The 22,097-nt window shown below is 50.2% G+C and overlaps 1 protein-coding gene across 2 annotated transcripts in view; it reads left to right on the top strand.

The window, feature by feature from the left end:
- Dtx2 (deltex E3 ubiquitin ligase 2) overlaps window positions 1-22,097 on the top strand; it is a 36,021-nt gene continuing 13,924 nt past the window's right edge. For both annotated transcript variants that reach the window (XM_041649063.1, XM_041649062.1), the window contains exons 1-4: window positions 1-137; window positions 1,384-1,551; window positions 11,745-12,086; window positions 13,473-14,109. In XM_041649063.1, coding sequence (XP_041504997.1) covers window positions 11,819-12,086; window positions 13,473-14,109 — 905 coding nt within the window. In that variant the 5' untranslated portion in view covers window positions 1-137; window positions 1,384-1,551; window positions 11,745-11,818. The remainder of the gene's footprint in view (window positions 138-1,383; window positions 1,552-11,744; window positions 12,087-13,472; window positions 14,110-22,097) is intronic.

Raw genomic sequence — 22,097 nt, 5'->3', positions numbered from 1 at the left:
CGACGCCGAGTTTCACTCCGGCTGCCTCCCGCTCGGAGTCGGAGCTATAGTCGGGGGCTTCTTCCCAGGCCGAGCCGCAGCTGAAGCCGGAGATCGGCGGTCCTCTCCACCTATTCCCTCTGCTTCCCTCAGACTCGGTGAGCGGGACAGGCGGGCCACCTGCTGGCGCCCAGGCTGGGGTCCTGAAGGTGGGCGGGTGGGTGGGTTGAGGAGAAGGGGCTATTGAGACAAGCTGGGACCGGAAGGGGGCGGTCGTGCGGGTGAGGGAGGGCCGTACCCGCGGGGTGGGTGAGTCCTGGGGGTGCAGGGAGCATTGGGCTCCAGGGCACCGGGGTCCTGAAAGCGGAAAGTCGTTTTTGGAACGCTCTGGGCGTTGGGGACAGGGCTGGGTGTGGTGAGAGCCCTCTTTTTTTTTTTTTTTTTTTGCAGAGACGGGGGTCACCCGCCTGCCTGAGAGTTTGAGTCTTACAGGACCTGGAAGAGAAGGGAGGCTAGTGCTCTATCCTGGCTCCCCGAGGGGACAGTTTCGGTCCTGAGGGGGCTACATCCAGGCAGTAGTGCTCCACCACTGGCTGGGACTTTGGAGGCGTTTGCCTTTCCATTCTTGTTCTCTCTCAAACCGGGGCCCTGGGGCACTTGGGGGGAGTCTCTGTTTTGAAGCTCGGCTGAGGGTTGCCCGCGTTGGCTTTGCCTTCAGAACGGCACACATACGAATGTGAACAGAGACGCGTCATTTAAGGAACTCAGTTTCTACATGCCACCTCAGCCCCTTTATGGTTCTGGAGAGCCCCGGGATGTGGTGCAGGCTCACAATCGCAGCACTTGGGAGACTAAGGTATCAGGGTCTCGAGTTCAAAGCTTCCCTGGGCTATGTAGCAAACCTCTGTGTTAACCACCCCCCTTCCAAAAAACAAAAAACAAAACAAAACCAAAAGTGTTAGCTAGGTGTGGTGACTTATGCCTGTAATCTCCACACTTGTGAGGCAGAAGCGTGAGAATCAGGAGTTCCAGGCCAGCCCTAAGCTGTATACCGTGGCCCCTTGCTCAAAAAACTCAAAAAGCAATAGTTCTATAAAGTAGGAAAAAAAATAATCAGGGTTCACTTCAGCTACAGAGGTATGTAGGCCTTTTGTTTATTTACCATGTAAGTCTATATGGTAAACCCGTGGACTGGTTTCTGAAGTCCTCATATGGGTTTTTCTGGGAAAGGGTTTAGCTGAGTGGTCCGAGGAGGATTGTTATACCTTCTGCTCTCTGACCCCGCTATTGAAAAATAAAATGGTAATTTCCAGGCCCCGGCCACAGCACACGGGGTCCAACGTCTGTGCTCTCGTTTTCTCCTGCCGTTTCTCCGTTGAAGACTTAATCATCTTTTTGGCAAAGGTACCTCGGAATTGGTGTGGCTGAGTCAGCAAGCCCTTGAATTTGCCCGGTTTTTGTTGTTTGCCATTCATATCAAGATGAGAACTCAGACAAGTGATTGCTCCTGAAGATCTGGTGTCTCCACATCAAGAAGGGACAGTTTGGTGCCAGCCCTTTAAGTAAAAGGAGGTGAGAGCCGTGGGGTAATTTACCTTGTTGCTTTTGAAATCTGGTTTTCAAAAGAGAAAGTGGGTGTGGCCACTGAACGAAGACCTCAGTCCATACAGTGCTTGTCTGGCAAATGTGAGGATCCAGACTCGCTTTCTAGTGTGGCGCCTGCACTACCTGGAACCCTGGTCGGGCAAGGGTCTGGAGATTAAAAAACACACAGAGACGTGGGTTACTCTTGAAACAAGAATGCCAATTTTATTGTGTTCCAGGGCAGCTTATATAGGACTCTCTTTAACTAATGGCCACGCCCCAGCTCTGGGGATTTTTCAGCTGCAAGCCCACCAGAAACCACTCCTCTGCCATCAGGAACTTATGAGGGTCTTGCGCCCAGAGCAGCTGCAAGCATAGGAAAACAAGTTGTTTACTCTGGCAGCTAAGGGGTTATAGAAAATTCAGGGTCTGAGGGTCCGCAGTTCCCAACACTCTAGAACCAACGTGAAAAGCCTGGCACGGTGGTATGCACCTGTGCTAGGGAGGAGACGGGTAAATCCCTGGGGCTTGCTAGTCGGTCAGCCGGCTTTGCCTCTTGGGTGAGTGAGCAAGGTTGATGTGCTGCAGAAACTGTAGTCCAGCTCTCCTCTAGCCTTCCGGAGTATCCATGCATCTGTGCACACATGCACATAATGTTTATACGTATACACATAGAGACGCAGGCAGCATGGACGGTGGGCTTCGGGGGTTCCAGGAGCAAAATGAAGCCTGGGAGTTGGTTGTTGATCGCCAACTGTTGCAAATAAATTCGGTTGGCTTCTTGCCAGCACTGCTCTGTCTAACCGGTCTTAAAGGATGCTTCCTACTGAGGACATGCTTTATGGGCTGGGAGGCAACTTTGGGAGAGTGCTTAGCTAGCATGTAAGACTCCGGGTTCAAGCCCCAGCACTTCAAAACATTTTTTATCACTACTTTTTTAAAAAAATATTTCTCTCTGGTATGTATATGCTATGGTGCACGTGTGGAAGTGAGGGGACAGTAAGCAGGAGTCAGTTCTCTCCATCATCTGAGTTCTGGAGAATAATCAATTTTTACTTTATGTGCCTTGGTATTTTGCCTGCGTGTGTGTGTCTGTGTGAGGGTGCCAGATCTTGGAGTTACAGACAGTGGGGAGCTGCCACATGGGTGCTGGGAATTCAACCCGGGTCCTCTGGAAGAACAGTGGGTGCTCTTCACTGCCGAGCCGTCTCTCCAGCGCCCTTCTCCCCTTTTAAAAATTACTTGTTTATTTTTATTTAAGTTCTAGAGATCTGAATCAGGTAATTAGGATTGGCAGTGCCTTTACCTGCCGAGCCATCTCAGGCCCCACCCCCAACTTTTTTTTTTAAGAACACTTCCTTGCTGTATAAGCCCGACAATTTAAGTTCTACCCCCTGATCCCCTGGTGGGAGGAGACCGGATTCCTGAAAGCTGTCTCCTGACTTCTGCACACCTCCATTGCAAACACAGGCCTATGCTCACACAGTAATAGTAAATTAAAAGGAAAACATGCCTAACAAGGTGATGCATGCCTGTTACCTTACACTTGGAGACTTAGGCAGAACTGCAAGTTTGAGGTTAGCCTGGGCTATGTAGCCAGTTCATCCTTGCATGGTGTTACAAGCTGTAATCCTAGCATTCAGTAAATTGAGGATCATGAGTTTGGGGCCATCCTGGGATATGTAGTGAATTCTAACCCAGCCTGGGCTACAAAAACAAAACCAACAAACCTGTGCTTTGTAGGCTAGAGAAATGAGTCACTGTTAACTGCTTTTGAACTAAAAACGTTCATTTTTTTGTTTGCATAAACCTCTGGCAGGTGCCAGACAAGATCTCCTCCTTCTGGCATCTTCTTGGGTGGAAAGACAGACAGGCCAGTTAGTGACAAGGTGTTGTGATAGGTGTAGAGCTGAGGTGAGTCACACGGTGAATCCCCTTCAGGAGGAGGTAGGCTTCAGGGTCAGGAACGCTTCTGGAAGTGATGACCAAGGTGAGCTGCAAAGACGAGGACAGAGTGGGGAGGAAGCCTGGAAGAGCTCTCAGCATTTTCATAGTCATGGAGCTTCCAGGGCAGTGCTGTGCTGGCTAGGACAGGGAGAAGTGACTGTAGTGGACAGGCCCGGAATGCCGGCAGAAGGCGGAGTATATTTAGCGGGTTCAGAGGGCCTTGCCGATTGCTGATGGATTGTTATCCACAGATGTGTGTACACCAGAGCCCGGTCTACATTGTGATCCCGGTAACGCTCAGCCTTTGAGAGGTGGACTCTAGGAGCGGAGAAGATGGCTCAGTAGTTAAGGACACTTCCAGGTCTTGCAGATGACCCTAGTTCCCAGCACCCGTGTCAGGCAGCTCCTAACCATCTGTAACTCCAGCTCCAGGGGATCCAGTGCCCTCTTCTGGCCTCCGTTGTCAACCCTCCGGCGTATGGCATATAAACATACAACACACACCTGCATGTAAATAATAAAAAAAATTATGAGAGGCCATTAGCGTCAGAGCAGATTAATGCTGATCTTGTGCAATGGGTCATGCCTCCCTGAAATGATACAGTTCTGTGGAAAGTGGGTTGAGGAAGACAAAGCCACCCCCACATGCTTGGTAACTTCTGTGCCTGTTTCTCTATCTGTTTCCCTACTCAAAAACGCTGCTGCCATGTTTTAATGGACCCTCCGGCCATTACAGGGATGAGCCAAATAAATTGCTTTAGAGGCTGGGAATGTAGCTTAGTTAGTAGAGTGTGTGTCTACCTTGCTCCAAGCCCTAGGTTCCATCCGCAGCACTGCAGAGGCTGGTGCCACAACCCTGTCCTCCTAGCTCTCAGTAGGAGGAAGCAGGAGGATTAGGAAGTTCAAAGTCATCCTCAGGTACCTGATGAGTTCATGGCCAGCTTGGGGTACATGAGACTTTGTAAGTTTTTTAGCTTCTATGTTACTCACTCAACACCACAAATGTACACACAAGCTCTGGAGACTTACGATGTTAGCAGAGTTCCATGAAGGACAGAGAGCGCTGTAAAAATTCAGAACTGTTTTCTTTCTGTCGGGCACATCAAAGCATGCTGTTTAACTTGGGCCTTGGAACTGGGGTGAAACTCAGTGATAGAACAATTGCCTACAATCTGCCAGTGAGTACCTGGGGCATAGCTCAGTCATAGCGCCTTGCCTAGCATGGCAAATACATTTTAATTGAGAATATTGGTGAAGGTTGAGGAGTTGACCGGGTGGGTAAAGTACTTGTGCACAAGCTTGAGAAGGTGAGTTTAGATCACCAGAACCCACATGAAAAGTGGGTGTTCCAGGGCACCGCTCTACTCCCAGTGCTGGGAGCTGGAGGTGGGTAGTCCCAGGGGTTAGCTAGCCAGTTTGCTCTGCTGAATGGTTGAACTCCAGCTTCAGTGAGGGATCCTGTTTCAGGAAATATGGAGGCCAGCACTGGGAGAGGGCTCATAGGGAAAAGCACTTGCTACTCTCCTAGAGGACCGAAGTTCATTCCCCAGCACCCACATCAGGTGGCTCATAAAAGCCTGTCACTCCCACTCCAGAGAACCATCTTATGGCATCCATGGGTGCTCACACACAGACCTGGAGCCTGTCCTGGAACACTCTGTAGACCAGGCTGGCCTTGAACTCACAGATACCCACCTGTCTCTGCCTCCCAAGTACTGGGGCTAAAGGCGTGTCACCACTGTCCAGTGGGTGTCTTCCTTAACCCTCTCACTTCCTTATTTTTTTTGAGACAGGGTCTCTTCTGGAGCTCCCTGATTCTGGCCAGTGAGCTCCAGGGACCCTCCTGTCTCTGCCTTCCCAGCACTGGGATTGTATACCACTGTGCGTGAGGTTTTCACGTGGATTATGGGGAATGGGACTCTGGTCCTAATGCTTGAACAGCAAGCACTTAGCAGCTGAGCTTCATACGTTCTGAGGAGAACTAAGAGGCCAGCATGGAATGAAGCCATGGTTGCAGAGCTGGTGTTTGTTGTGTTAAAGAGATTTAAAAGAATATTAGGCTGTGTGTGTGAGAGAGACTGTGGATACACGTGCTTGTGTGTATGTGGGGGGGGGAGAGACAGACTGTAGTAGATACACGTGCTTCTGTGTGTGTGTGTGAGAGAGAGAGACAGAAACTGTGGATACACGTGCTTGTGTGTATGTGGGGGGGGGAGAGACAGACTAGTATCTACACGTGCTTTGTGTGTGTGTGTGTGAGAGAGAGACAGAGACTGTGGGTACACGTGCTTGTGTGTATGTGTGTGGGGAGAGACAGACTGTAGTATATACACGTGCTTCTGTGTGTGTGTGAGAGAGAGACAGAGACTGTGGATACACGTGCTTGTGTGTATGTGTGTGGGGAGAGACAGACTGTAGTAGATACACGTGCTTCTGTGTGTGTGTGTGAGAGAGAGACAGAGACTGTGGATACACGTGCTTGTGTGTATGTGTGTGGGGAGAGACAGACTGTAGTAGATACACGTGCTTCTGTGTGTGTGTGAGAGAGAGACAGAGACTGTGGATACACGTGCTTGTGTGTATGTGTGTGGGGAGAGACAGACTGTAGTAGATACACGTGCTTCTGTGTGTGTGTGAGAGAGAGACAGAGACTGTGGGTCCATGTGCCTGTGTGTGGACAGGGAAGCTAGACTAGGATGTCAGGTGTCTTCTGTTGTTGCTCTCAGCCTTATTTATTGCCTTGAGACAGGGTCATTGTCTGAACTGGGAGCTCGCTTCTGCCAGCCAGCCAGCCAGCCAGCCAGCTCCAGGATCTGCTATTTCCTGTGTCTGTCCCCATGCTGGGGTGACTGACATGTACAGCCATGCGCAGTTTTTTATATGTGTGTTAGGGACTCAGACTTAGGTCCTCATGACTGCTCACCCAGCTGCCATTTCTCCAGCCTCAGATTATTTTATTTTTATTTTAAAGTAAGAAGCTAATACTGTTTTACTTTAGGAACTATGAAAAATTGGGAGCTAAGAATAGGTGTGTTTCTCTGGCAGATTGTGTGATTAGCATATGAGTGACTGGGTTCTGTTCTCAGCACCAATTTTTAAAAATTATTTTGTATGTGTGTTTTTTAGTTTTTTCGAGACAGGGTTTCTCTATGTAGCTCTGTCTGTCTTGGAGCTTGCTGTCAACCATGCTGGCCTTGAATTCAGAGATCCTCCTGCCCTTTGCCTCTGGGAGCTAGGATTAAAAGTGTGTACCACCATTGCCTGGCGTGTATGGGTGTTTTGCCTGTATCGGTACCATGTGCATGCCCAGTGCCCATAGAGGCCAGAAAAGGGCTTTGGATCCCCTGGAACTGAATTCACTGATGGTTGTGAGTGGCCTTGTGGGTGCTGGGAATTGAGCCTGGGTCCTCTGGAAGAGCAGCCAGCTCTCTTAACCTCTCTCCAGTCCCTTTAGCACCCACTTTTAATTCTCTGGTTTTACTTTGTTTTGTTTGGTCTGGTCCTCAGGTTGAAAACCAGGGCTGTCTGCACACAAGGCAGTGCTGTGCCACTGCAAGTTCACAGCTCTTATTTGAAAAATTCATCCATTTGTGTGTGTGTGTTTGGTGTTTCAAGACAGGGTTTCTCTGTGTAGCTTTGGAGCCTGTCCTGGAACTCGCTCTGTAGACCAGGCTGGCCTCGAACTCATCCACCTGCCTCTGCCTCCTGAGTGCTGAGATTAAAGGCACCACCACTGCCTGCCAATACTTCATTCTTATTTATTGTATGTGTATGTGTGCTCGTGGTGTGAGTGCACAGATGTGGAGGGCAGAGGATGACTTGCAGGAACCTGTTCTCTCTCTCTCTCTCTCTCTCTCTCTCTCTCTCTCTCTCTGTCTCCCCCCCCTCCCCCATGTGACTTCCAGGGATCAAACTCAGGTCTTCCTGACAGGCCCCATTTTTTTAAAATCAGATTTTCTAATAAAGTACAACATTTCTTCATTAGTTTTGTACTCGAGATCTGACTTTTCCTGGCCTTCGGAGAGGCTTTCCCAGCCTCTGAGACATCTCTGCAGGTCTTTGTCTGCCTACAGGCCTGTTAGTCTGTCAGCAGCTTGGGTGTGGAGTTTTAGACCTGTGTTTCTTGGAAAGCACCTGAACTCGGAGCCAGCTTAAAAAACAGCTTGCAGGATGAAGTGGGTAGGGCTGACTGCATGTGGTAGCTCAGGCCTGTAATCCTTGCTCTTAGGAGACTGAAGTAAAGGGATTTTCTAGAGTTCCAGGCCAGCCCAGACTGTAGAGTGAGACTCTGTCTTATAAAATAAGGGGCTAGAGTGATGGCTCAGCTGTTAAGAGTGCCTGCTGCTTTTCCAGCGGATCCAGTTCCTAGCCCAGCTCACAGGTACCTGTAATTCCAGCTCCAGGGGCCTCTGACACCTCTGTGGGTACCTGAACTCATTGTGGCACACAATTAGAAACAAATAATAAAAACTGTAAAAGAGCTGGACATCATGGCTCATGCCTGTAACATCACTTGGAGACTGAAGCAGGAGAATTGCTTGGACTTCCAGGTCAGTTTGGGCTATGAGGCCTCACCCTGTCTAAAAGAAAGAAAACCCCATACAAGGGGCTGGTGGTCCATAGTTCAGTGGCAGCCTTGGGTGTCATCCCCAATATTAAAAGAACGTCCCATATTATGAGGTGCTTATATTGTTTCCAAATTGAGGCTTTTCCCCAACAGCCATTAGTGTAATTTCCATAATTAAGAAAAACCCCTAAATAGCTCCACCATTAGGTGCTGAAACAAATTAGGTTTTTGAAGCACAACTGTGCTGGCTGGGGCTGTGGTAGCGAAGGCACGTCGACATAGCGCTGCAGTGTGCATGACGCAGGGTTCAGGGCAAGCTGGTGGGCATGGTTAGGCACCAGCTCCAAGGGCCCAGGCCCCCAGAGTAGGTGGGTCTCCCCCTTTATTATATTCATTTATGTTTGTATGTACATGTGTGCGTGTGTCACGGCTTGTGGGTGGAGGTCATAGGACAACTTGCAGGAGTCCTCTTCTAGCATGTGGGTTGTGGGGATCATACTCAAGTAGCTGGGTTAGGTGGCAGTTATCTACCTGTTCAGCCACCTCACTAGCCCTTTCTCCCCCTTCGACCTGGGGTTTCAGACCCTTTTTGTTGAGGGACATTTGAAGTTTTATTGTCCCATATTGGATACTTGCTGTCCCCTCAAAGATACTGAGTCTAGGATTTGCAGGTCCCCTTGATTGTGGCCTCTGTGCTAAAGGCAACAGGAGGGTGGAGTCACTTCCCTTGTGATGATGTGGGCCAGAGGGCTCAGGAGGATTTGCATGCTTGCTTAATGAGACACCAGCAGAATCAATGGCTGAAGGCTGGCAAACGCTTGGAATTTTCTGGAACTTGCTAGAGTCAACTGTGTATGGCTGGGCATGAGGTCCTTGCAAACATAGAAAGCTTGTTATGAGGTGAGCCTGGCCAACCATGAAGGTGGTGGTAGACCCAGTATCTACTGTGGCCTCACACCTTCATGGAAAGCTGGAACCAGCATTGCTGACTGTACCCTGGTTGTTGGCAAAGCTCTGTGAGTTGGTTCATCTGGGGATGGACAGAAATGTTGGAACATACTTGTGAGCTGGTGATACTGTCGGCCCTGGCTGCCTAAGCTGTGAGTGACATCCTGGGAGTCACAGGCTCTGAAATCAACCCTCTGGTGTATGCCTAGGCTAGGTTATAGGCACTTTTAATCGTAGATTCTGAGCTGAGTCAACTTTGCCCAGAGCACCTCCGGTCTCATCCTCAGGCAGTGTTTGGGCCTTTGTTGGAGGCCTTGACTACTTGGTGGCAGTCTGGCACCCGGAGTTACGCTCCTGTCTTCACAGGCCTGTTGCACTGCCTGTGTTTGCATACTGTGGTCTCCCTTCCCTTTGCTACCTGAAGGGTGTGCACATAAGTAAACAGCAGAAGTACCAAAGCCTGCAGCTGCCATCTGCCCTTACCTGGTGCTGGTGGGTACTTTGTAAGCTGAGTGTTTATTGGTTTTTTGGAAGCATCCTGTCCTCTCATGTGACCCAGGCTGACTTTGATCCTCCTGTGTTCCACTACACCCAGCTTTAATTTTTTTTTTTTGTTTGATGTCAAGGAGTCTTAGTCCTTTCCCCACCTTAGTTTTTGAGGCAGTGTCTCTCACTGAACTTGGAGCTCACCTCTGTTTCATTTCAACTAGACCAGCTGGCCTGCAAAGCTGAATCTGCCTGTGTGTGTCCCTCCAAGCCTGGGTTATAGGCACATTATTTCCCATGGATTCTGGGCATCTGAACTCAGGTCTCTTCTGTTTGCATTGCAAACACTTCACCCACTAAGCCATCTTGACAGCCCTTATTTCTTCCTTCCTTCCTTCCTCCCTCCCTCCCTCCCTCTCTCCCTCCCTCCCTCCCTCCTTCTTTCCGAGATAGTCCCTATATAGTCCAGGCCAGTCTCAAACTCACCTTGTTCTGCCTCAGCCCCCATAGCTCTGGACTCTACAGGCATGGGACACCACATGTGGGTGGGGCGGGTGTTCTATACGGTCTGACTTAGTTCCTATGAAAATCACTTAACATAAATGCCAACATCTCCATGTTCTATATGAAAGAAGGCAAACAGAGTGAGGGCTTCTAGAGACATCAGAGCCTGTGCCTCTTTGTTTTGTCCCTTGGACCTTTAGAAGTTTTGAAGGGTAGGAGAGTCTAGAAGCTCCAGTGTCTGTTGACATATGACCGAGCAAAGTCTCAGTTCCTGTGAAACTGGAAAGAATTTGACAGGAGCTTAGGGAGCTGGTTGTGGGAATCAGGACACTCAAGAGACTTGTCAGTTCAGGGTCCTAGAGCTGGTGCAGGAGTGAGGACGAAGAAGTGTGCCCTGGCAGAGCTCTCGTGGGACAGCTGTGGGCACATCATGACGTCATTGCCTAATGTCTCCAGCTGTGTTTTAAGCTAGCGTGTATGGAATGCCTGCTTGGTGCTGGCCCTACAGCTGTGAACAGGGCATTGGTCTGCTGTCATCTGATGGGTGGGAAGACACAAGGCAGGGTTGTGTCTGTATGTGTTCCTGCTCAGTAGAGTTCTGGTTGTGTGGAGGGTGTGCAGGGTCATGAGCTCATGTGACACCGGGGGATTCTAGGCAGGCAGGCAGTCTACCATAGAGCCCCGCCCCCTGAGTCACACAAGTTGAGCATGAAGGATGTCAGTTCTCAGGAGAAGATGGAATGGAAAGAAGGAGCAGAGTGTCCCTGGTGTAAACAGAAGCCAGTTGGCTGCTGAGCAAGGCACAGGTGCAGGGAGGGGCTGGGGAGACAGCCAAGGGACACTTTAGTTTTTTTTTTTTTATCTAGGGTTTCTTGTGGTTGGTGATAGTCCCTTAGCTGTTTGTTTTGTTTTAGTATTGGTTTTGTGTGGTATGTGTGTGCATGTGCACGCAGAGGTCAGAGGAGGACTGGGATGTCTTTTAATCATTTTCCTCCTTACTGTTAGGAGACAGGGACTTCCACTGAACCCGAAGATTGCCATTTTGGCCAGGATAGTCCATAACTGTGGTTACAGATACACGAAGCATGCCCAGCTTTTCTGTGGGTCCTGTGGGTTTAAACTTGGGTCCTTAATTTGTATAGCAAACTGTTCTTGTCCATTACCCATTTCCTGTGTGTAAGTCCCACTAAAGCTACTGCCCCTGGGTGTCCTGAAGTCCTTGTTCCTGAGCCTCAGAACATCAAAGAGGACAGTATAGTAGGTGCTACTCTATCTCACAAATAAGGCTTGAATTGGGAACTGTGGGGCTCTTAAACAAATGTGCAGGGTCATCGTGGCCTTCTCCACAAGGATTCGGGGTGACTCCTTATCACCCTGTGTCCCAGGGGCATGGCTCAGCAGTAGAACAGAGAGGAGCCAGGATGTGTGACGTGTGCAGGTCTTACATTCTATCCCCGCATGTGAATAAAGGAAGGAAAAACTCTGAGCTGAAAGTAGTTAATCAGAGGGGATGACTGGGTAGTGATCAGCACCCCCTTTCCCAGTGCCCCCTATCCTGGAATGTTTGCTGAAGTGGAGTAAACAACGGAATGTCTAATTATGTCTGCTAGAGCAGAGATGGGGATCAAGAGTTAGTTCATGGTACTCTCAGGATGGTATAGAGAAGTTGGTTCTCTTTGGCTGCCTAACAAGGTCCCCAATGTGTGTAACTGCTGTGTCTTGTTTCCAGGTCCCTTGGAGGTGCTGGGCAATGAACTTGAGCCTGCAACCCAGAGTGGTCTGAAGTCTTCAGGAAAGCAGAAGATGGCCATGGCCCCAAGCTCGTCTCTGCCGCAGGTGTACCCTAGCCCTGTGGTGGTGGCTGTGTGGGAATGGCAGGATGCATTTGGCACTTGGCACCCCTACAGTGCCACTGTCTGCTCCTTCATTGAACAGCAGTTTGTCCAGCAGAAGGGCCAGCGTTTTGGACTGGGGAGCCTGGCCCACAGCATCCCCTTAGGCCAGGCTGACCCCTCACTGGCCCCTTACATCATCGACCTCCCCAGCTGGACTCAATTCCGCCAGGATACAGGTAAGACCTGTCTGCCTCTGGCACAGTGCTTGGCTTTGGGCTGGGTACCATGCTAAGTTTTAGGTTTATGGTTGTGACTGACACACCTTCCATCCCTACTCTTAACATGAACGCATCTGATAGGAGCTTCCAGGGCTGGGAATGTAGCTCAGTTGGTGGAGTGCTTACCTAGCACGCAAGAAGCTCTGGGTTCTAGCCCCAGCACTGCAGAGACCCAGCGTTGAGTATATGCCTGTAATTGAAGCCTTCTGGAGGTGAAAGCTCAACGGTCAGGAGTTCAGGGTCATCCTTGACTGTATAGTAAGTTCTAGGTTAGGCTAGGCTACACGGAATCTTGTCTCAAAAGAAACCAGCCTTACCTGGAAGAAATGAACCTCGTAGTAGTAACAGATGTGTTGGGAACTCATGGGGAGGCTCTCCTGGCTTCTTCCTCCTTCAGCAGGCTGGCTAACATGGATTTAGGATACCATAGTAGTTGAGAGAGTTTTGTGGTGCTTGCCTGTAGTTCCAGTACTTGGGAGGCTATGAATGGAGGATTTATAAGAGTTTAAGACTAAACTGTCTTAAGGGGAGGACAAATAAAAAGCCTTATTGAATATGAGCCATTTTTGACAAGTAAGCTGCTAGCCTCTCTTAGCATAGAGGGTGAGCCCTTGTTCTGTGACTTGGTCCTTTGGTGCCCTTTGCCTTGTGTCCTCTATACCCTACAGAGTAGAGTTTGCCAGTCTCTGAGTCACATAACAGTATGACCGTATACCCACAGTGTGACTGCATACCTACAGTGATGATGTTGAGTTATTCGGGGAAAAGAACTGAGGCTGGGGATGTATCTCAGTAGAACACATACCTAGAATGTGTGAGGTCCCTGGGGTCCATCTTCAGCAACACAGACTATATACACCTCAGCCACATGTATACAATAGGTGCATATGCAGACATGTACAGACATATACACAGACACAAACATACTCAAAAATAATACATATGCACCATGGACACACCACTGCCTAAAACATTATCACAGACAGATGGCGCACATATGCCATAAACACATGCACACAGAGAGATATCCAGACATACACACATACAGATGTACATACACACACACAGGTGCAGACACACAGACACAGCATGCGCACACCACAGACACACACACATGAAGATATAGATACTTAGACATATACAATCACACAGACACAGTCATCCATACAAAACACAGAAGCACACAGACATCTATTCCCACCTTGGACTTACAGACAGGTCCACACATACAGAGGCATGCACACACACATGCCCACAGAAAGGGGTGTGGTGGTGCACACTGCAGTGTCAGCGTGTGGAGTAGCAGGAACATTTTCATTTATGGGTCCTGATCCTTCTCCACAGGCACCATGAGGTCTGTGCGCAGGCACCTGTTCTCACAGAATTCTGCCCCAGGCCAGGGCATTGTCTGGGAGTGGCTGGGCGATGACGGATCCTGGATCGCCTATGAAGCTAGCGTCTGTGACTATCTGGAGCAGCAAGCTGCCCGGGGCGTCCAGGTCGTGGACTTGGCCCCACTGGGCTACAACTACACCATCAACTATGCCACCCTAACGCAAACCAACAAGACTTCCAGCTTCTGCCGGAATGTGCGACGCCAAGTGGGGCCAGGTTATCCAGTGACTTCAGTCATTGCTCCCCCAGGCCACATGGGACTCGTCTGTTCTTGCCAACAGTGCCTCCATGGTAGTGGAACTGGGCCTGTGTCGGGTCGCTACCGCCACTCCATGACCAACCTGCCTGCGTATCCTGCCCCCCAAGCACCCCACCGGACCGCCACTGTCTTTGGGGCCCACCAGGCCTTTGCCCCATATAATAAACCTTCACTGTCTGGGGCCAGGTCTGCACCCAGGCTGAACACCACCAACCCCTGGGGCGCAACACCTCCCGCTCCAGGCAGCCAGTCCTTGTTTCACTCCAGCCTCTCCCACCTGGGGCCACAGCTCCTGCCCTCAGGACCGTCCACCTCCAGTGGAGCCAGGTACTTCACAGTGGGAACTTCCCTTTTATCCATGTGGAAAGCCTCTCCCCCAGCCTTGCACCTCCATGCCTGCTTGTCCCTGGTGTCTTGTCTCTTCCAAGTCCACGTGTGCTGAGGCTCCTTGGCTTTCCAGTATGGCATCCCATAGAGCTTCCAAACCATGGCATGTTGACCATTGAGTCCTGATAGCCTGGGATAAGCAGACTTTTTATTCTTTCTTGTCTTTTCTTTTTTAATTTAAATGACAGGGTGTCATGTAGCTCACATTGGCCTCAGAATTCCTTGTATAGGCCGCGTGGTGGCAGCGCACGCCTTTAATCCAGCACTTGGGGGACAGAGGCAGGTGAATCCCTGTGAGTTCAAGGCCAGCCTGGTCTACAAGAGCTAGTTCCAGGACAGCTAGAACTGTTACACAGGGAAACCCTGTCTCAAAAAACAAAAACAAAAACAAAAATTCCCTCTATAGCCCAGGATGATCTCAAACTTGTGATTCTCCTGTCTCTACTGCTCAGGTACTAGCGGATCAAACCCAAGTCTTTTTGCATACCAGGCAAACGCTTTATCAACTAAACACTGCCCCAACTCTATTTTTCAAAACAGACTCGTTCTGTAGCCCAGGCTGACCGAGAACTCTTGATGTAACTGGGGCTCGCCAGGAATTTTGAACAAGCTTCCTGCCTCAGCCTCAGTGTTGGGGAGTCAGGAAATCTCGTGTGAGTTGATGCTCTCCTGCCATGTGGGGCTGGGATTGGACTCCAGTCATCTGGCTCTGGTGTTTTGTTTTTCTTTATTCTGTTTTGTTTTTAGAAAAAGTCTCCCTGTGTATTCCAGCTGGCCTATGGTTCTTCCTCTTCATCCTTCCTCCTCCTGTATGTTAGGCAATCACTCTACCATCCCCGCACCTCCACCAAAGGGGGAAAAAGTGCCTGGGGTGTGGCTCAGTGGTAGAGCCCCTGCCTAGAATCCCCCAGTGAGGGGCTGGGGTGTGGCTCAGTGGTAGAGCCCCTGCCTAGAATCCCCAGTGAGGGGCTGGGGTGTGGCTCAGTGGCAGAGCACCTGCCTAGAATCCCCCAGTGAGGGGCTGGCAATATGGCTCAGTGGCAGAGCACCTGCCTAGAATCCCTCAATGAGGGGCTGGGGTGTGGCTCATTGGTAGAGTCCCTGCCTAGAATCCCTCAATGAGGGGCTGGGGTGTGGCTCAGTAGTATATTACCTGCCCAGCATGGTGCCTGGGTGTCCGCCAGCACCCTAAGAATAGCCGTTGTTCAGGGCACATAGAGAGGCACTGAAGCTGGCCTGCGTGTGCGGGGAGAAGGGAGGCCGTGAGGAGGGGTCTACTCAACCAGTGATAGAGGGCCTGGATCGGTGTCTTCCAGGGTGTCTCTAGAGCTGGGGTATGTGTGTCTGTCTCCTCTGAGAACTGGGAGTGCAGACAGGTGTCACTGAGTCCTGTACAGTCCTGTACTGTACTGAGTCCTGGGGACTCAGGATAGTCAGACTTTCCTCCTGTTATGGGGCTCCTGTTGGTTGGTTGGAGGCTGTAAGGCTCCAGGAGGCGGTGCCCCTCTCTCCAGTCACTCATCTTTCTGCGTGGGGTTGGTCTTGAGGGATGAGCCTCGAACACTGAAGCAGAGTTTCAACATTTCACAGGTTATTTTGAGGTAAATCATCCTCTTCCTGTCTTCCTTCTCCTCTTCACCTCCTCTTCCTCTTCTGCTCTTTTTCTCCCGACCCTCCCTGCTCCTTCACTGTCTTCTCCCTGTTCCAAGCAGTATCTCACTCTTTAGCCTAGCCTGGCCTAGAATTTACTGTGTAGCTCAGGCCGTCCTCGGATTCTGGCTCCTTCAGTTCATGAGTGCCGGATTGTAGGTGTGAACCTCCAAGCCCTGCTGAGGCAAACTCTTAACTGGGGACTCAGGATAGTCAGACTTTCCTCCTGGTATGGGGCTCCTGTTGGTTGGGGTCCCTTCTCTCCGTTTACAGGCCTGGAGACACTGCTAGGACTCTGGCGGGCCAGGCATACAATGGAGGAGGTCACTGGGCCAGCTTGTTGCTGCTGGACAAATGCTTCCTGTTGCTACTTGCCGGGTGGCAGGAGCCAGGAGGAACTGGGCTAGCCTGCTGTGTTAGTTGGGCCGCCTCAGAGCAAGCAGGTATAAGCCCCTGTGCTTCCGTGTTCCCTCAGGCTTTTCAGGAGCTGGGAGGGGCGTCTTTTCACTTACAGGGACCTAGCCAGTCTGAACAAGCAAGTGTTTATTCATATCTCTTTAAGTTACATGTATATATTTTGTATATGTGCGAAGGTTGGTGTGTGCTCATGGAGGTCAGAGGACGACCGGTAGGTCCTGGGGATTGCCCTCGGGTCCGCAGGCGTGGCGTCATGTTGCCAGGCTCTGTCTGGCCTTCTGCAAGCATGCTGCTCTGATGGGTTGTAGACCTTGGGGCTTAACTTACCCCCTGATCTCTTCCCTAGCTGGCCCTGGACGAAGGCAAACATTTGGCCCCTCTTTCTCCCCAGGGGCTGTGGTAACAAGTCTCAAAGCCGAGGAAGGCCAGCAGCATTGGGTGAGAGTTTGCAGCACCCAGACTGTGAGCAAGTGACTTCCCAGGCTTTTGTGGAAACTCAAACCCTTTTGATTTTGTTCTTAAAACACGTACAGTTTCCACCGTCCCTTTTTGCTCAGTCTGGGTGAAACTGCCCGTGCCCCCCCCCCCGGGAACGTGCATTCCAGACAAAGCCGTATCATTGTACCTGAGCTTCTGGATATAACTACATTTCCTCGGAGCTGGAGTTTCATCCCTTTAAGCAGCAAAATGTGCTCTCAGGAGGGTGCTGGAAAACTTTCCAGAATGTGTCATGCTCACGCCTGTCTCTGTAATGCAGGGCGGGACAACTTGCTTAGTGTTTTGATGAAGGGTGGTGGCGAGGCCTGGCAGCTTTGAAACATTAGCCAGGTGTGGCCAGCCTGTACCCACAGGCTTCATCTGGCTGAGGGTAGCCATGAATGTGGCCTAACATGTGGTTGCAAACTTGTGTAAGACAAGAATATATGTGTGCTGTGGGCACATGAAAGCCGGGAGTCAGCCTTGGGTGTCCTACCTCAGGACCTGTTCACCTTGTTTTTAAAAAGATTAAAATAAATAGGTGTATAACGATACGTGGTGTGAGTGCATGTCCCAGGAGAAGGTGTCGGATCCCCTGGGAATGGAGTGCATGTCCCAGAAGAAGGTGTCGGACCCCTGGAAATGGAGTTACGGATGGTTGTGAGCCACCACGTGGGTGCTGGGAATCAAATCTGAGTCCTCTGGAAGAACAGCTGGTGCTCTTAACCATCTTTCCGGCCCTTGGCTGTAGTTTTTTTTATATTAATTTTGTTCATTTATTTTATGTGTGTGCTTACCACACTGTAAGTGTAGAGCCAAGAGCGGCTCATGGGAGTTGGTTCTCTCCTTCCATCATGTGGGTGCTAAGGATCCCTTCATGTCCTCAGGTTTGGCGCCTGGGCCTTTACCCACTGAGCCACCTCACCCTGCCCCCCACCAGCCCTCCCCACTTACTGAGACAGGGTTTTGCTGTGTAGTCTGGTGCCTTGGACTGTGTGTAGCTCAAATTGGCTTGAACTGCTGGGCTTACAGCACCCACACCCAACAGCATCTGCCCTGTTCTGCTGCTCTCAGGCCCCCCCTCCCCCCGCGATGAGAACGTCTTCGGGTCACCAGTGTTGATCTGCATCCCTGGTTCTCTTGTCCTCTTTGTGTGTTGCACGTCCAGAATTTTTCTTTATTAAATTTTTTTTCTTGCCGGGCGGTGGTGGCGCACGCCTTTAATCCCAGCACTCGGGAGGCAGAGGCAGGCGGATCTCTGTGAGTTCGAGGCCAGCCTGGTCTACAAGAGTTAGTTCCAGGACAGGAACTAAAAGCTACGGAGAAACCCTGTCTCGAAAAATTAAAAAAAAAAAAAAATTTTTCTTTTTTGGCTTTTTGGGACAAGGTTTCTCTGTAACAACCCTGGCTGTTGTGGAACTTGCTTTGTAGACCAGGCTGGCCTTGAACCCACAGAGATCCACCTACCTCTGCCTCTCGGGTCCTGGGATTAAAGGTGTGCGCCACCATGCCTAACTTAATTAACTTATTTTTGAGACAGGATCTCACTGTGTAGCTCTGGCTGTTCTCACTGTGTGGTTCAGGCTTGCCTCAAATTCACAAGAGTTCTCTCTGCCTCTGCCTCCTGGGATGAAAGGCATGCACCACTATGCCCAGCTATTGTAAAATATTTTTCATTACATTTGTGTGTGTGACGCACACATGCACAGACATACATGTGCCATAGCACAAGCACGGGGATCAGAGGACAGATTGTGGAATCCAGTTCTCTTCTCCCACCACAGGGTCCTGGGTCAGGCCTTCATCAGGCATGCAGAGGGTAGGGCTCTTTACCTGCTAGGCCACCTTGCTGGCCCCTGAATTTTCCTTCGCTCCAGTGCTGCTGTAGAACTTTCAGTTCAGTGAAGGCCCTGGGAACTTGTCTGTCTTCTGCTCCTGGAAGACGTGGGGGGCTTGTCTTCAGATATTTATATTGGGCTTTGGATTAATTCTACCTACCACTCTGTATAAAATGGAAGCCCTGGAGTGAGACTTGGCATGTCCACCTTGTAGTATGTTGAGCCTCAGAGACTCTTCAGTGTGTCCCGATCAGTGCTGAATGCAGCCCAGGTCCAGCGTGGAGGATGGGCGACTTGGGATTTCCTTCTGCTTCTCCTCCTGTGTCAAGGTCTGTTAAGTAGAGTATTGAAGTCAGGATGGGGCGGTGGCTCCATGATTAAAGCACTTGATTAAGTGTGAAGATGGGGTTCAGAGCCCCAGAAAATCACATAAATGTCTGGGGGGTGTGGCAGTCTTCAGAATTCCACCTCAGAAGGGGAGATAAGGTCCCCAGAGCAAGGGGGCCGGCAAGCTCATATTGGTGGGCTCTGGGTTTGATTGAGAGACCCTTTCTTAATGAATAAGGTAGAAGACAGTTGAGGATGGTGCCTGATATGATGTCTATGTGCCTCCACATACATACGAAAACATGCATGCGCACATGTACATACCAACACAAACTCAGAGTCCCTTATCTCATATTGGTGTGGAGTCCAGCTTTCTCCATTTGTGTCTCTGGTGAGGAAAGCCCTGGGAATGGGGTGGTGGCCAGGGACCACATCTCTAGAATCGTGGCTCTCTCCTTTAGACAACTTTCTCTTGTTGGGAAGTTGTATGGTCTCAAACTTTGATTTTTATGGCCTTTTTTTAAATAAGTTTATTTTACACCCCAACTGCTGTTTCCCCTCCCTTCTCTCCTTCCATCCCCCGCTTTGTTCCCAGCCCCCAATCCACTCCTCCTCCTCTTCTGTTTAGAAAAGGGCCGGTCTCCCGTGAGTGTCAACACATGGCATAGCAAGTTGTAAGACTAAGAACCTCCTTCTGTACTTAGGCTGGGCAGAGTGACCCAATAAGAGGAGTAGGATCCCAAAAGCCAGTCAGAGTCAGAGACAGCACCTGTTCCCACTGTCAGCGTGCCACAAGAGAACCAAGCTACACAACTGTAACATACATGCAGAAGACCGAGGTCAGTCCATGCAGGCTCCCTGGTTGTCAGTTCAGACTCTGAACATCTGTGAGCCCAGGTTAGTTAATTCTGTGGGTTTTCTTGTCGTGTCCTTGACCCCACTGGCTCCTACAATCCTTTCTCCTCCTTCTGGTATTGATTCAGGGCTCAAGTTCATTGCTGTCTGGAGAGGTGGCGGGTGAAGGGCATGTTTTGTTGTATGTATGAATGCATGCATGTATGGATGTGTTTATTGGGAAACAGGGTCTTGCTGTGTGACCTGACTAGCTTGGAATTTACTATGTAGCTTACTCTAGTCTCAAACTTGGGGTGCTCCGCCTGCCTCTGCTTCCGAAAAGCTGGCTTTGCAGGTGCATGGCATCGTGCTCTTCTGGGTGCCCTCCCTCTCACACAGAGTATCTGAGTAATTTACATCACAGATCATCCCGTTCCCAGAGAGGAGAGGTGAGACCAGCCTGCAATGGTGGCATGCATCTGTGATCCTGACACTTAGTTTGAGGACAGCCTGGGATACATATCTAAGGAAACGGGGGCATGTCGTCTGGGGCTGTAGTTTAATTAGAGTCTTGCCTAAGAAGGCCTGGGTTTAATCTCCAGCACTGTAAATGGCAACCCTCCAGAGTTGGAAACTGGGTCAAGATCATCTTCGGCTACTTAGGGAGTTCTGGGCCAGCTTGGGCTGTTACCATAGCTGAAGGGAAAAATAAGGAGAAAGGTAGAAACAGGCCCAGGGAGGGTGGAGTTTACATTGACTGACAGCAAGTCAGGTAACATCAATACCTCAGCCCAGTTCTTTGACTGTCACAGAGCCCCTCTCAGTGCACCCCAGCTACCCTTCCTTCCTCCCTTCCTCCCTTTCTGTCTTCAGGCACACCAGAAGAGGGCACCAGATCTCATTACAGGTGGCTTTGAGTCACCGTGTGGGTGCTGGGAATTGAACTCAGGACCTCTGGAAGAACAGTCAGTGCTCTTAACCTCTGAGCCATTTCTCCAGCCCCCAAACCATCATTCTTTTTGGGTTTAGAGTAGAGGGGACAGGAAGTCCCTTCACATCAGGTTATCTTATTTGTAGAGAACATTCATGAGATTCAAATAAAACTTTCTTGCCTTTTTTTTTTCTTTTTGTTTTTTTTAAGATAGGTTTCTCAATGTAATTCTGGTTATCTTGGAACTTACTCTGTAGCTCTGGCTGTCCTAGAACTCACAGAGATCCGCCTGCCTCTACCTGCTGAGTGCTGGAATTAAAGGCGCGTGCCATGACCTCCTGGCAAATAAAACCTCTCTCATTGCCCAGGCCAGCCAGGGAGCACTGCTGTGTTAGACCCTGTAGGAGGCCTTCCCCCAGTCCAGCTCTGGTTGGGCATGTAGCTTCCCAGCTGGATGAGGTCACCAGCAGCTGTAGCTTCTACCCTCCAACTTCTGTGATCTGTGGCTGTCTCTGGAGCTGGGCTAGGGCAGATGCTGGAGGCTATACTGGGCTGGTACGCACATGGCTGTACAGGAGCCTGATAGTGCCTCTCGGCTGTGCCTGAGCGCCTTCCAAGTTCTGGGCTGGGCCAGTGAGTGTGACCCCACGGGAAGGTTTTGTAACCTTCACATTTCATCACCAGAATGGGCAGGGATGCATGGAAAGGCCCGGGAGGCCCCAGGAATGGGAAGGAGGAGGCGCTGGCAGGAACTCAGGCCTTTGGCCAACTCTTCTTGAAGAACTCTGTCCCAAACCATAATGGCTTGCATGTGGTGGTACCATGTGATATCTATGGAGCCGTCTCCAGCCTACCCTAGCCTTCTTTTTGAAGCCCCACCACACTAGGCTATCTTATTTGTAGAGAATTCAATTGTTTGTTTTGGTTTTTGAGACAGGGTTTCTCTGGGTAGCCCTGGCTATCTTGGAACTCACTTTGAGGAGCAGGCTGGCCTCAAACTCAGAGATCCACCTGCCTCTGCCTCCTGAGTGCTGGGATTAAAGGTGCATACCACTACCAACTGGCAAATAAAACCTTTTATTGCTCAGGCCAGCCCTGGAACAGTACTCTGTTTTAAACCATGTAGGAGACCTTCCCTCAGCCCAGCTCCATTTATTTTGTATTAGGGATTGAACCCAGGGCCTCACTTCAGTTAGGCAAAGCTTTACCAATGAGCTGTGTCCACAAGTCTGTTTTTTTTATGTTGGTGTATGTATTTTGTGTGTGTATACATTCATATGTACACACACTTGTATGTGCTTATCCATGTACACCTGGCGGTCAGAGGTAACTTTCGGGAGTGAGTCCTCTCCGCCATGTCAGACTTGATCTCAGGTCATTAGGCCTGTCAGCAAGTGCCTTTACCCACTGAGCCATTTCTCAGGTTCCATGTCCTCTTTTTACTTTGAAACAAG

Source organism: Microtus oregoni, unplaced genomic scaffold, assembly GCF_018167655.1.
Source record: "Microtus oregoni isolate MIOR12 unplaced genomic scaffold, Mior012 000003F_ref0000135, whole genome shotgun sequence".
NCBI classification, from domain to species: Eukaryota; Metazoa; Chordata; class Mammalia; order Rodentia; family Cricetidae; genus Microtus; species Microtus oregoni.
Note: the sequence above shows the minus strand (reverse complement) of the source record. Positions and strands in the feature narration are given on the sequence as shown.